The 14,289-nt window shown below is 39.3% G+C and overlaps 1 protein-coding gene across 2 annotated transcripts in view; it reads right to left on the reverse strand.

The window, feature by feature from the left end:
• Window positions 1-2,190: 2,190 nt before the first annotated feature.
• bcl11ba (BCL11 transcription factor B a) overlaps window positions 2,191-14,289 on the reverse strand; it is a 51,052-nt gene continuing 38,953 nt past the window's right edge. Inside the window, exons 3-4 of one of the 2 annotated variants that reach the window (XM_081394396.1) lie at window positions 6,938-8,793; window positions 2,191-4,931 (exon numbers count right to left, since the gene is read on the reverse strand). In XM_081394396.1, the coding sequence (XP_081250522.1) occupies window positions 4,909-4,931; window positions 6,938-8,793 (1,879 nt within the window). In that variant the 3' untranslated portion in view covers window positions 2,191-4,908. Of the gene's footprint in view, window positions 8,794-14,289 lie in introns of both variants that reach the window. The other variant, XM_081394395.1, reaches the window with a different exon arrangement.

Consider the following 14,289-nt stretch of genomic DNA (forward strand, 5'->3'; position numbering starts at 1 on the left):
AAGAAACCGACCTGCAAATCTACAGAACTCTGAGTTTTAAACACTTGTGTAAAAATGCTGTAAAGTTGAGTATGCTTACAAAAATAATGTCATAAATAGATTGTATTCATCAATTAACTTATATTAACTAAATCTAATCAATATATGGTGTGACCACCCTTTGCGTTTAAAACAGCTTTTGTCCAGGTACACATAGTTTTTCACGTATTTGCAGGTCGGTTTCTCCAAGCGTCTTGGAGACGTTGCCGCAGTTCTTCTGGATTTAGTCTGTCTCAGTTTTTTCTGTTTATTCATGTAATCCCAGACGGACTCGATGATGGTGAGATCAGATCATATCGGCTGTTGTCACTCATTGTGCATACACAAATCTCACTGATTATTACAATTAATGGCAAAAGGAATGTTTGGAAATGTAAACTGATATTTCCTGACACACTACAGAAAAATATATAAATAACTGGCTTAAACTTTTTTTTTTTGAGAGAGAGAGTGAAAATACTAACGTGCATAAGACTTTTGCAAAGTACTGTATATATAAACTTTTTGACAGTTGCATAGTGGAGGAAGAAAGGATATTATGGCTTGGGAAGAATTAAAGGAATAGAACCATTAGATATAAATCATATTTATTAAATTATTATTATTTTTATTTATTGCTTGTTATTTAAATTTATTTCTTATATGCTTACCAAACTCAAACCTTGTTTTCTATCATTTTTTGGATATGGATGTATTTATTGTTTAAACGCTAATCAGAATTATTCCACTTTTCCCTAATTTTGGAAATTTACAGGAATATGTAGAGAATCTGATTTCTTCACAGCCTTCCTCACTTCTCCTTCCCTTCCATCTCTCATTCCGTCTGTATTTTTTCTTCTTCCCTGCTTTTTCCTCCCTCACTCCATCTCTTCTTTTCTTTCAGTGGGAATAATCCCCCCTACAGGAGACTTCAAAGAGCAGGCCAGGCAGGGACAGGCTTAATTACCCGCCTGCCTTAAAACTGATGCCAAATCAAAACTTGCTCTGGTCCATCTCTGTCCTGCTTTGGCAGGGCTAATTGTGGCTTTGGATTCTATTTTGGAGAGTTTTTTTTTTTTTTTAAAGAGGAAAAAGTCACAATTAAATCAAAACAAGAAATACGTGGGCAGCACATCACACATCATCATGTAGACTGCTTTATATAGCCTTCTGGAGGCCTTGCCTGATTTGTGTGTGTGTGTGTGTGTGTGTGTGTGTGTGTGTGTGTGTGTGTGTGTGTGTGTGTGTGTGTGTGTGTGTGTGTGTGTGTGTTTATTTATATATAGCTATTTCAGGGTATAATATAGCCTATACTGTTAGACGTTGATCCATTTACACAGTAGTATTCACAGTAAGCTAAATAACTCCTCAGTATATTTGTTATGTTTGGCCAGTCCAGAAAGTAAGTAGCCTAGTTTACTATACTTTTTCCATGTTTTTAATCTTACACTGAAGTAATCCAACCCTCTTTTATAAGCGCGTGAAGTTTAAACCCCATCGGGATGCGCCGGGAGGTGTCGATGGCTGGCCGAGGTAGAGCATTACGTCGGGGTTTTTAACACCGCGGAGAGTTGGATACGAGGAGGCTTAATGATGCCGTAGCAGTCGGGATGAGCGCTAATTCACCGCCCAGGGCCCACGACGAATGGGGCACCTGCAGAGCCAGCCATCAGTCAGCTTACCCACCCTCGACAGGTCCCGGGAGGGGCTCCGTATCCCTCCGACTCATGGAGCTCTGCCACTCTCCACAAAATGGCCTCATAATGACAGACGAGTGCGTGAGGTAATCTGCATCTTTGTTTTTTTCTTTTCAGTCTGACTAAATAGATCTCACTTGAAAATTGATTTCAACTAAAAACACATAAGAATTTAAAACACATATGTTTATGTGCTCTAAAAAGTCTTGCGTTCCTTTAAGAATTCCCGCACAAGAACGTGCCCGGGAGCCAGTTAAATTGAGATTACAGTAGTCTAGTTTTATCTGTGGCATCAGAGCAAACAGAAGCTAATGAAGCTAAGCTAGCTGAATATACTGAGTGTAATAGCCCCCCACCCTCACTGGTGTTATCATTTCAGTTTCATATAAAAGGTTTAATATTTTAGCTCAGTAACACATTTAAACATTATGATGAATCGTGAAGTGTGAAATAATGAGTAAACAGCATTAAAAAATCTTGTTTTTTTTTATTCAAGACCTGCATACCAAAGTTGCCTCAGTCCAAACAAGGGGCATCAGCTTCTAATGCTTTGGAAATACGGGAGAGAGAAAAAAAGACTAAAATATACACAGAAGGGCAGCTTTCAAAAACAACTAGTATAACACAAGTGAACATAATTGTCAGTTTGAGATGAATGTACTGTATAAATAAGTGGACAAACAGTCATACAGAGCTCTCTGACCTCCACAAAGTGCCACATCTTTTTTAAGATGCAGATACCAGAGGTTAATACATTCTGGGAAAGGGTTCGAAAGAATACATGGTGGGTCAGGCTGATTGATTCATGTCTGTGTGAGTGTGGTCAGTTTTAGTAGCTCTTAATGACTTTAATTGTAGCCTTTGGTTGGAGGCAAAAAGCTTTGATGTGAATTGCGCACAATTGAAGAGAAGATCATATACAGCAAGGTTTGTCTTGGCTTGGCTATCCTGTTACCTACACATTTAAAAAGTCCCCTGTGTCGATTATTTTAGACATATTATGAGCGAGACTGTTTCCTGTATGTGTGTGTGTGTGTGTGTGTGTGTGTGTGTGTGCAGAGAGAGAGAGAGAGAGAGAGAGAGAGAGAGAGAGAGAGAGAGAGAGAGAGATACCTTCCAAACTTTCCAGACCTTTTTCTTTACTTCCCAATCAGAAAATGATGACACAATAATGACTTGAATAGGTAAAACATTTTGTATTTGTGCTCTATTCTTCTCATGCTAAAAGACCTGGACTTTACGGGCCCCAGAAATCAGGCATTACGCTCCCAAATCAGAGGAAAGAAGGGGCTTTGTTTAAATAAAGACAGACTGCTGCCAGTGCTAGTCAGAACACACAAATTTAAAGAAAAAAAAAGGGGGTGGGGGGGGTGGACAGAAAAGTAAAAGTTTGGGCAAGCATATAAAATTATTTACAACCAAGATAAGAGTGAACAAAACATTTACTGTTGTATATGTAGCTACAGTAAAAGGTCAGACAACCTCTTAAACTCATCTGTACATTTTTTAATTTCAATTTTCACAATTGTATCCTGCCAAATGTGTGTACATATACAGTATATATATATATACACACACACACACACACACGCACACACACACACACACACACACACATAAACACATCATAGTGCCTACACATGTATTTCATTCCAGCCATTAAGAAAATTCATTACTGAAGAAGAAACCAGAAAGATACACATGACAGGAACCTCAGTATTTTTCCTGTGATCATCTTTCCATACGTAAAAGTCACTGGCCCCATTGCAGTTCTCTTTTAATCGATTTAATCTTTATTTTCTTACACCCAAGGCAGAAAAGTTACTAAAACTCAAGACTTTTACAGTTACAGTGACAAAACATTTTAAAGACCCACAATTTAAATTGGACTGTAAAATGAATCTTTAAAAAAAAAAAAAAAAAAAAAAAATGAAAAAGACAGAAAGAAATTATAACGGGGGAAAAATATTTTTTCTTTTTCTTTTCTTTTCTTTCCTTTTTTTTTTTTTTTTTTTTTTTTTGTAAATTGCCCAGGCATTCTCCAATATTACAAATACTGGTATACTTTTACAGTAAACAAGAGAAATGTCATATATATTTATATATATATATATATTTTTATATATATATATACTTAAAATCCCATCACCAAAAACCAATATACACACGCCACTATGGCATTCAGGAAACTTTATAAGCAAACTTGAAAAAAAAAAAAAAGAATTGTTTAAAACACACATACACAGAAATATCATTTTACCCTTGTACTTGTTTCAATACTGTAAACGTATTTTAAGACAGAGTGCACTAAACGTTTTACTTTTTTCTTTTTTCTTTTCTTTTTTAAAAAAAAGTTTCTGTAGTTCCTGATTTTTGTCCAGTCTCTTCTTTGACTATTTGTAGCAAAAGAATCATCCATTATTTTCAAGGGACGCAGTCCTGTCCTGAAGTGAAAAATTTTACATATATATTTATATATTTGCCTATTGTGTGTGTTTTTGTGCAGTTATATGTACATATACATACATATATACACACATAGACACACATTAGTATTGTGCTGGCTAATTCTCATTTTGTCCAACTTCTTTAAATGACCTACGTATCTGTTTTTATCATTATTCTTTTAGAAGCAGATTAAAACCACATGGACTTAATTTTTTCTTTCAATTCTTTGCATCACAAAAGTGTAGCATTTGTCTTATAAGACAATAAATAGGAAGATCAGTATTCAAGGCACACTCATGTCAAATTGAATGGCAGTACAAAAACTGTCCAAATAAATTAATTTCATTTTTATAGTGCCAGCATTGTGAAAGCCAAGCCTATCAACACTGGCACTTCAATCTCAGATGCTCCCTCTAGCAAGGCCTAATAAATCCGTTTTTAAACATAATTTCTTGCTCAGAAGCCGTTTTCGCCATTGTTCTCAAATATGTAAATCAAAATAATAAAGTGCGGGTCAACTGCGAAAAGCTGTGTATGTTTACTTTTCTTTCTCTCTCTCTTTCATTAGTTTGCTTTGCTCTTTTTAAACCACGATATTCCCTCGCTTCAATCGTTTGCGCTGGTTAGGGCATCTTGTCGAAAGAAGGCTGTTTAACTGCCAATAAATCAGTTGGATAGAAGAGAAAAGAAATGGGAAAATTCAGCTGTGCATTCTGTAAGCGTGTTGCTACTTCTGAGAATGCGTTCAACTACACATCACAGGAAGTCCTGAATGAGAGGAAAGAAAGAAAAAAATTGTCTTACTGTTTTAGCACACGCTCAACAGGTCATGACATACACTCTTTACTGTGCAATTGACTAATCTGCATACCTGCTGATGGCTTTGACACACGGGATATGACCACATTAACCAGATAAGTCAATATCATATACGTTTTTAACTTTAATCAGATTTACTGTGCAGTATAAATTTGTCTCTCAAAATGATTGATAAATATATATATATGTACAAAAATGCATAGGGCTGTTTCAAGTGATTTAAGAAACATTGTAATAGAATGACAACATTGTTGAACGTATAATTGAATTCATTCTAATCTAATCTGGTTAAAGTGGTGACTCCCTCTAGAACCGCAGCCCCTAATACCCAAAAATGACACAACAGAACTGAACACAAAATAACAATGTTTAGATTTAAATGTCAGTCAATGGAAACAGAACAGTGATGCTGCCTTGCTTTTGACTAATGTGCTTTTAGGTTTACTAACCCGGATTGGACTGTAAAGACCCTTCTCTCTCTTTCTCTTCCTGCGTGCGTGTGTGTGTGTGTGTGTGTGTGTGTGTGTGTGTGTGTGTGTGTGTGTGTGTGTGTAAGTCACCCTCCTAGTGTACAAAAACTGCCTCATCCTCTGGCCTAGATGTCTGTCCCTTTAACTTAACAACAATGTAGTATGACAAGCCACTTTTATGTGAAAGATGGAGTTGATTCATGACATTTAAGGGTGGTCGGCAGTGTAATATGAAGTGTGGAGACGAGACAAGACGAGGGTTGTGAATGAGCTGAACCAGAGGACTGGACTGCTTTATCAGAGAAGACGGCTGAGATCAGATGGCAGACTTGGCAGAAGTAGCTATGCAGCTCACCCTGAGTTGTTTTAAAGCCGTCTTCCTTCTACCATTATTGTGCTGTTCAGCAAAATCAAACGGGTTTGATTAAGTGCAGTGTCTATGGAAAGGGTGCTGGCGATTAAAATTCACTATTGAGACCTATAGCACAATCCATCCTATGACTAGCGTTGTCTGGGTCGGTACTAGGTACCGATAAGCAGCTGCCTTCGCTTTTGTCTGTTTTTATAGTCTCCTCTCCTTGATTTCGAGTAGACAGGTTTTCAGCCCCACAGTCCTCTTTAGATTTACTGTTAAAACTGATATTCAGTGCTACATTCCCAATTAGATTGACATGCTTATAATCAGTTTGTGCTACAAGGTCTAAGGATTGTTGTCCGCTCATTTAGTATGAATAATAAACAAAAAGGAAAACAAAAAGAAAGACATAGCTTTCTCAATTCAGCTTTTGAAATTTGAAGATTGAATGCGGCTTCTCTTCAAGAAATTACACGTGTAGCTTAAATAATCTACATTGTAAGCAGCGGCCTATGGATTTCTCAAACGATACTCTGTTTTGCTAAAAACAAACAAACAAAAATCTCAGGATGTTGTTTGGGTTAAAAAACAACAAAATCTCAGCATTTGAAATAAATCATAAGATAATGGAATAAAAAAATGATGAACTAAAAATTAACCTGCACATGCCAAAACATTTTTTTTAAAATCCAATAAATACAGAAATTATTGCACAGTTAAAGGCTCCATTTAAAATATTGTCTAATGTATCCACTCATTAATAAGGCGGTTTATTCCGGCTCCAAATTAAATTTCCCTCTTTTTTTGCATTTTTTTTCTCTTCTTTAATGTCTTTATCATTCTCAGATGGCAGTTTCTTAGGACAAACTAACTCAAACCATTAACTTGAAAACAAACAAAAAAGCAACAAAAAAACAGACTAAAAAAAAAAACAGAGTATCCAGCTACCCCTTTTATAATCAAGGAATTGTGAGGCAAAATAGGAAATCTGGCTTAGCTTCTCTCTGCTTGTTCAATTTTGACCTCATTTGTCATCAAATGTTCCCCATGCCACTTTTTCATGTGTTTCTCGAGCGTGCTGTAGACGCTGAAGGGCATTTGGCAAATGTCACAGCGGTACACTTCCTTACCGAGCTGGCCGTGTGTCTTCATGTGGCGGGTGAGCTTGCTGCTCTGGGCACAGGCGTAGTTGCAAAGCTCACACTTGTAGGGCCTCTCGCCTGTGTGGCTGCGTCTGTGCACTGTCAGATTGCTACAGTTCTTGAACACCTTCCCACAGTACTCACAGGTGTCACTCCTCCGGCTCTCTTTCGAGCTGGGCCGGCCCGGTCCGGCCCCCCCACCCAAGTGCGGGGTGCTGCCTCCGCTAGCGGTACCACTGCGGCCAGAGAGGCCCCCGTCCAGCAGGTCCCCAGGTGGCGTGGAGAATCGCAAGCTGCCGTTCTCAGAGGAGTGCTCCGAGGAGGTGGCGAATGGAGATTGTCTGGAATCGGTGAAGCCAAGAAAGGGATCTTTGATGAAGTGGCGGGATGCTGCATAGCCCACTAGCCACTGGGAGTAGACGTTTTCAGATGGGATTAGGGGGGCTGGGGGTATGTCCAAATCCTTTTCGATTTTGATCCTCTTGTTAGAGGAGTTGGAAAGGCTAGGACTGGTGATGGGAGTGGGCTTGCGGGGAAACAGGCCTGAGAAAGAGTCGCCCGAGCCACAGTTCCTTCCGTTTACAGTTGCCCGCTCCACTTGGTCCATTTCCCCCACTACTGAATCATTGTCGCCCACATCCCTCTGCCCCTCTGAGACCCTTTTGGAGAATGGAAACCTTTTCCGATTGTCGACTATTAAGTTATTGTACTGCTGGATGGAGCTGAGTCCTACGTTTTCCACCATCTTCCCCAAGGAGAGGTTCTTCTCATCCGAAGGTGGCTTTGTGCCATTCTCCCTATTCCGACAGAACTCAGAGTCCATACTGAAGTTTGACTCAGGCCTGCTCTCATTTTCCAACTCCTCCTCTTCTTCCTCTTCCTCCTCCTCTTCGTTGTCAGGGCCCATGCCCTCACCTCTGAAATCGCCATCCCTGTTCTTCATACCCTCCCCGGTTACGTCACTAGTGCCTGGCTCGGGTGAGCTGGTGGTGGACAGGCCATCGTCAGAGCGCCCTGTCATGGAGCCAGACTTGTGCATGTGGGTCTTCATGTGGCGTTTCAGTTTGCTAGCCTGAGAACAGGCATGGTCACACAATTGGCACTTGTAGGGTTTCTCGCCCGTGTGGCTTCGCCGATGAACAACCAGATTACTCTGAAACTTGAAGGTCTTGCCACAGAACTCGCAGGATTTCGACTTTCCCTGTGTCTGTGGCGGAGTGGTGCTGTTAGGGGGCATGGGAGGCAGCGGAGGGGTGCTCAGAAAGGGCGACTTCGGACTCGGCTGGAAGGGGTTGGGATTAAGGAGGCGATGCATAGGGTTAGCACGGCTTGGTGACAGCGGTGGAGTGGAGTTGTTGTTTCCAGCAAGCTCTCTAAGTCGGCGGGAGAAATCCATGGACTGGGACTCCATGGCCATGGGTGTCATGCGCATCACTCTCTCAAAGGCACTGGGATGCTGGGAGATTAAACCCATTTCCTCTGCACTAAGGCGTTCCAGGCGATGGGGATCTAAATGATGGCGTGGAGGGGGGCTGACAAAGGGAGGCGTATTGGGGAGGCGGTTTTCCACAAATCCTGGTGGGGGCTCTCGGAGTAGGGGCCCAGCCATCCGTAGGAGGTGGAAGGGGTTGTTGTCCCCCAAAAAGTTGGTTAATGGGGACTGTGGTATGGATTCAGCACCAATGGGGGGAGGAATAGTGATCCGTGGGGTCAGGGAGGTATTCGAGGGGTTGGTCTCCAAGTATATGCGGATCCCATGCGTGTTCTGAGCGTGCTGCAGAAGGAACCAGGCGTTGGTAAAGGGCTGTTTGCACGTCGTGCATATGTAACTCGAAGGTTCATCTCTACCTGCAACCAAACAGAAAACAACAAAGATCTTTATTTACGTCTCATTCTAAAACCTCTGCAGGTCTTTACCACAACACTTGTGCCATAGTGGTAGAAATTTAGCCCTGCTAAATAAATAACCCCCTAAAACCAGATCTGAATTGATGGAAAATGAGACATATGGTCAAGAATGATTACATGTTGCAAAGAACAAACTTTGAGGTATCTGACACCTCTCTAAATTTGCCTTGCACTTTGTGCAATGGGCATTGTCGTGTGCCCATCATGCTGTCACATGAACAGGGCAACTCATAGTTAACAGAGCTTTGACAAGTGCATTTTCATACTGCTCCACAAAGGGCTGGCGCAGTGTGAACATTACATTTCCCATTTCAGCTTGTCTTTAATCTTCGCTTTTCACAAATGGCTGACTCATTTTAGAAGTATAATGCAAGGCAAGAACACTAAACTGGGAAACCCTCCAAGCACCAAGACTGTCCAAGGATGCTGGAGTAATATGCCACCAAATTGGAAAAGTACAATTTAAACTGTGATTTAGGGGACTCTCATCACTATAAAACAAATAAACTTAAGTTGTCTCCTCAAAGAAACAACAAAAAAAAAAAAAAATGAGAGAGGAGGGTCTGGGTTGGGGGGGAAGGGGGAGCACACATCAAGATAAATGGTTTCAAATAAGGAGTGAAAACACTGCCTGTGATTTAAGAGGCTGTGGGGGGAAAAAGTGCACCGGTGTGAGCGTTAAAGTCTGTGGCATTTAAAACAGCTCAAGGGTATTATTTACTGTTCCATTAAGAATTTCTCAAGATTGTTTTTCTTACTTCCTCTCACGTTTTTATCTTATTCTATAGTTACACTTCCTGGAAAGCCCCCTCCCCCTTAATGACGTCATAGTGAATCACTGCTTTTCTGAGAGCAAGTTTGATTACAAAAAAATGTCTCACCAGTGAATTAATTGCACAATTTCTCTGATAACAATTTTATTCTTCATTCTACAGTTTTAATTATATAATTAAATACAAGAAAGTTAAATGTGTGAAGTTTGCATACACTCTGGGTTCAGGTAAAGTATAAACAGTATCAGTTCTCGGATCAGAGGATGTGTTAAAAAGTGGCTCCTGTGCTTGGTGCGGCTCTGGAGCTTTAAATATACATGACTAATTGATGCTACAACTTCACCGTTACATCGGTTCCGCCATGCAAAGGGGACTCATTACCATGGCAGCACAAACAAGCCAAGTGTACTGAGTATACAGTGAAAAAGGATGCTAAACCATCTCTGCTGTACTCCTGGGGCACTGGTGTAAAAAAAAAAAAAAAAAATCTACAAAGTCGAAATGGTAATTGTGCACTAGGAAATGAGTTTCATTTATTTATTTAATGAAAGCTTGCTGTTCTGACCTAATGCAGCAATTTAGGATACGCAGGAAAACATATGCTGCTGTAATTGTTCAGGTTTTTGATTTCTGGCTGTGCTTTGTGTACCTTTATGAGTGTTTTCATGTATATGTATGTGTGCGAGAGTGAGCAACTGCTGAGAGAACAATGGGGCGGCAGTCACACACAGGGCTCGGAAAAGCTGGGACTAGGAAGCCCTCATGGGTGTCTATTTCAATCATGGCCATTGTGAAGGATCAAAAAGAGCAGAGAGAATGAATGGTTAGTATCTGTTCTAGCATTCCTTTACATGCTGCCGAAAAGCAATGCTAAACAGTGGAGTGTGTTTTCATCTGAAAGAAACAGAGACAAGGGATTATATACAGCAATAGCCTGAAGCTTCATCTTATTGGTATACTGAAATGCAACATTTCATCAAGGAATTTGAATAGTAAGCACACAAAAATGTAAATTACCAAAAAAAAAAAAAAAGAGTAGTGCTATGCTCATTTAAAAAAATTCAAAACTGCCACATTAACATAAAAAAAATGAATAAATAAAAAAAACACCTGTAAATGCTAAAATGTGACGTTTTCTTCTGCAGGTACCATAGCATCCTTCTGCACTTAGAGAAATACCATCATCATTAGTTTAACCTTCATGTTCTGTTTGGGGTCTGAGACTCCAATGCCCTTTAATAATAAAAAAAAAAAACACATTTAGCATTTACATATGTTGATTCTGAATGACTTTCCTAACCTAATAAAATCTCATTATAAACAAATATTTTAAACATCTTCTATGAAAAATCAGAAATTCTGTCTCTGATACCACGGGTACAAAACATGTTTTAATGAAAAAAATGTTCACATACACAATTCTAGAAAAAATAATGCAAACATTTATATATATATATATATATGGGTTTTGATTAGCTCAGAGAAACATAATTTACAATAATAATAATTTAAAGGGGGAGGCTAAATTTCAATTGAGTTTCTTACATTAACCATTTGAGACCTCAAATATAAAGCATGAACAGTCACTCTTAACAGAACATGAGGGTTAAAACAAAAATCTTCTATTGGATGATATGCATTAGCTGATATATGACATGTCGATTTTTTTTTTTTTTCAGTCAATGTCCTTTATCAAAAAAACTTTAAAAGATAAACATTTACAAACACTTAAATGCATTTTAAAGGTTCGCTTGGAGGGGGTGGGGAGGGGGGGTGTATTATTATGTGGCTGATGTGCATTCATAAGAACATCTGTTTACCTCTACCCTTGTCCTGTAAAGCCTTTGACTTAATTACAGCGGACAGAGCATAAGCTCCAGCACAATGGCCATCTTCCCCCAGCCTCTCAAGACCTACATATATGCATACACACATAAAACACACACACACAGACCTCCAACCTCCTCTTTTTGTTTTATGGCAGATGCATTCAAAGACTAATGCTCCATGTAAAGAAAGCCTAGAAAACAAGTAACGTCTGTGTTTACCAGGCACTGTTCTTTTCCTCTGTGTGTGTGTGTGTGTGTGAGAGAGAGAGATAGAGAGAAAGAGAGAGAGAGCCTTTCTCTATGCTAACAACCGGGGCGTAAAACATAGGCTACTGTACTAGCTGATCCTTTTGCAGACAAACAGAAGTCATCAGGGGGCCGAATGTTCATTTCTGCCCCACAATTAAGACGAATCAATGGTCGCTGCCTGAAATGGTATTTGTGGCCGTGCTGAAGGGACTCGGGCGTGAGTTTATTGAGAAGTGTTCAGCGCCTGCACTCCCGAGGGGATTGGAGTCCGACGCAGATGGCAAATAAAGTATGCAGCCCGAGGCGAGAGCACATTATGCTAATTCTAATGTCAGCTGTACTTTAATATACAGCTCTATTTAATCACCCTATTATTTCACATTTCCATATGAAAAAAGGAAGAGAGAGGCAGAGAGGGGGAGAGAGGGAGAGAAAACCTGCAGCACTTCTCCTGCTACCAACACTGAGTGTGCTCAGGTTTAGGTGGATGTATCCACGGATTTTGCGTCGGCATGGGGCGCTGTAGCTGTTCGCTATCGGATTTTGTATCACCACACGTTTGCACACATTCATACCTAACATAAACCATAATGAATCATATACACTTAATGATCACAAAACACACATTTATACAGGTAGTATTTTCCAAAATGATGATACATAAATAATAAATGTATCTAATACTAGCTAATGCAATAATTAATAGTTAAGCGTTATCTTTATACATGCACATAAAAACACACTCATGAATGCATAAAATGCATGCATGCATACAGAAATAAGAATATATAACATAAGCATAATGTGTTTGAAAATTATGTGATTTGATTGGATTCTAAGTAAGGACTTGTTTTGAATTTTATTAATTGAATTTTATAAATATTTATATTTTTAATTTACATTTTTTTATATCAGCAGAAAGTGTCACATAAAAAAAAATCTATTCAAATAAATAAATAAATATAAATATATATATATATATATATTACACACACACAAATAAATATGTATATATTATGTAATATAAAACAATACTTCTGAATAGCATGCATTAATAAATCTAAATTTTTAAAAAAATTAGTAAGTAAAAATAATAATAATAATTTGGGTGTTAGTTTTTACATGCACCAATATGTACACATTTACCTTTACAAATACAAAAAGAGCACCACAAATACATTAAACATGACCTATAACTTAGACTTCCACACAGAGACATTTACTGATGTCTTTTTTTTTTTTTTTTTTGCATTGTTGCAATTAATTCTGACATCTCAGATTTCTCTGATTTCGAAATGAAAGGACCGAATTGCAGCCTGCCCATTCTCCTGATAAGTTTGGAGTGATTAGTTTCTCATGCTGAGCACTGGCTGATTCTATTTTCAATTAGATATTCCCAACGAGGCCCAGCTGCCGGGCGGGAGAGGAGAACGAGGACAGTATTGTGTGAAAGTGTGTGTCATCGGCAGTATCAGTCGTGCATGCAGACCCCAATTCAATTAAAGAGAAATTATCACTAATAACAATCGTGGCTCTCCGCACACATCGACTTAAACGGCATGCAAATGCCGGGCTTTAAGACACATTAACTGAAAAATAAAAAGATGACAGTTAATAGGTTTCAGCTTTGCACTGAGAGGTACAATGAGCCACTTTAGCTTTCATCCTGAAAATGAGGGGGGGGGGATACAAGATGAACAAAAATTATTCAACATGCATTCTCTGCTGTTCTCACATTTTATTTTACAGTTCACAGTCAGTGTCGCAAATTTACCATGACGATTATTTTGTGGTAGTCGTTAAAATCAAGGCCAATGCATGATTGTAAATTACACCTGAAGACGTGCTCGGTGAACGGATTGTCGTTTGTTGTTCACACCATTAACGAGATTAAAAATAAACCCTGAATCATTATATCATATAATTTACAATGGATAAAGAAAAAGACACAGATAATTAAAGAAAAAAAGATATTTGCTTCATTTGCCATATATTGTCACATAGTTTATGTAATTTGCTTTGAAAGGGCAGTGTGTGTGTGTGTGTGTGTGTGTGTGTGTGTGTGTGTGTGTGTGTGTGTGTGTGTGTGTGTGTGTGTGTGTGTGTGTGTGTGTGTGTGCGAGACACAACCAGATTGTCTTGCAAGGACAAAGGAGCAAAAATCTCCAGGAATTTGAGATTTTTGACACAATAAAGGCGGGTTATAAATTGACAGGAAGGGGGGAGTAAAGGGATATACCATCTTTTAATGAGGTGCTCATTTGCTGACAGTGGTTTTCACTATAGGGACTTCATTTAGGCTGTCATTAAGTTATTATCTAGCGTAAAGAATTTTGCCGTCCTGTAAGTAGCGTGTTGGGTCTGGAAGCTTTTCTCTCTCTATTAGTGGAAGCGTGCCGCGCTGGCCTGGACCGCTGCCTGTGTTTTGTTTGGCTGTGGTTCACACACAGCTTTGGCAGGGGGCTTCTTGGATGGCTTACAGAGGAAAGAGGGAAAAGCGCGCGCAAGAAAGAAAGGGAGAGCGAGAAACTAGCTCACTCGTGCACGGTAGCTTTTCTGGGCCCATGAGGGAGTCCGGTGT

The sequence above is a fragment of the Scardinius erythrophthalmus genome, assembly GCF_964197995.2.
Source record: "Scardinius erythrophthalmus genome assembly, chromosome: 19".
In the NCBI taxonomy this organism is placed as follows: domain Eukaryota; kingdom Metazoa; phylum Chordata; class Actinopteri; order Cypriniformes; family Leuciscidae; genus Scardinius; species Scardinius erythrophthalmus.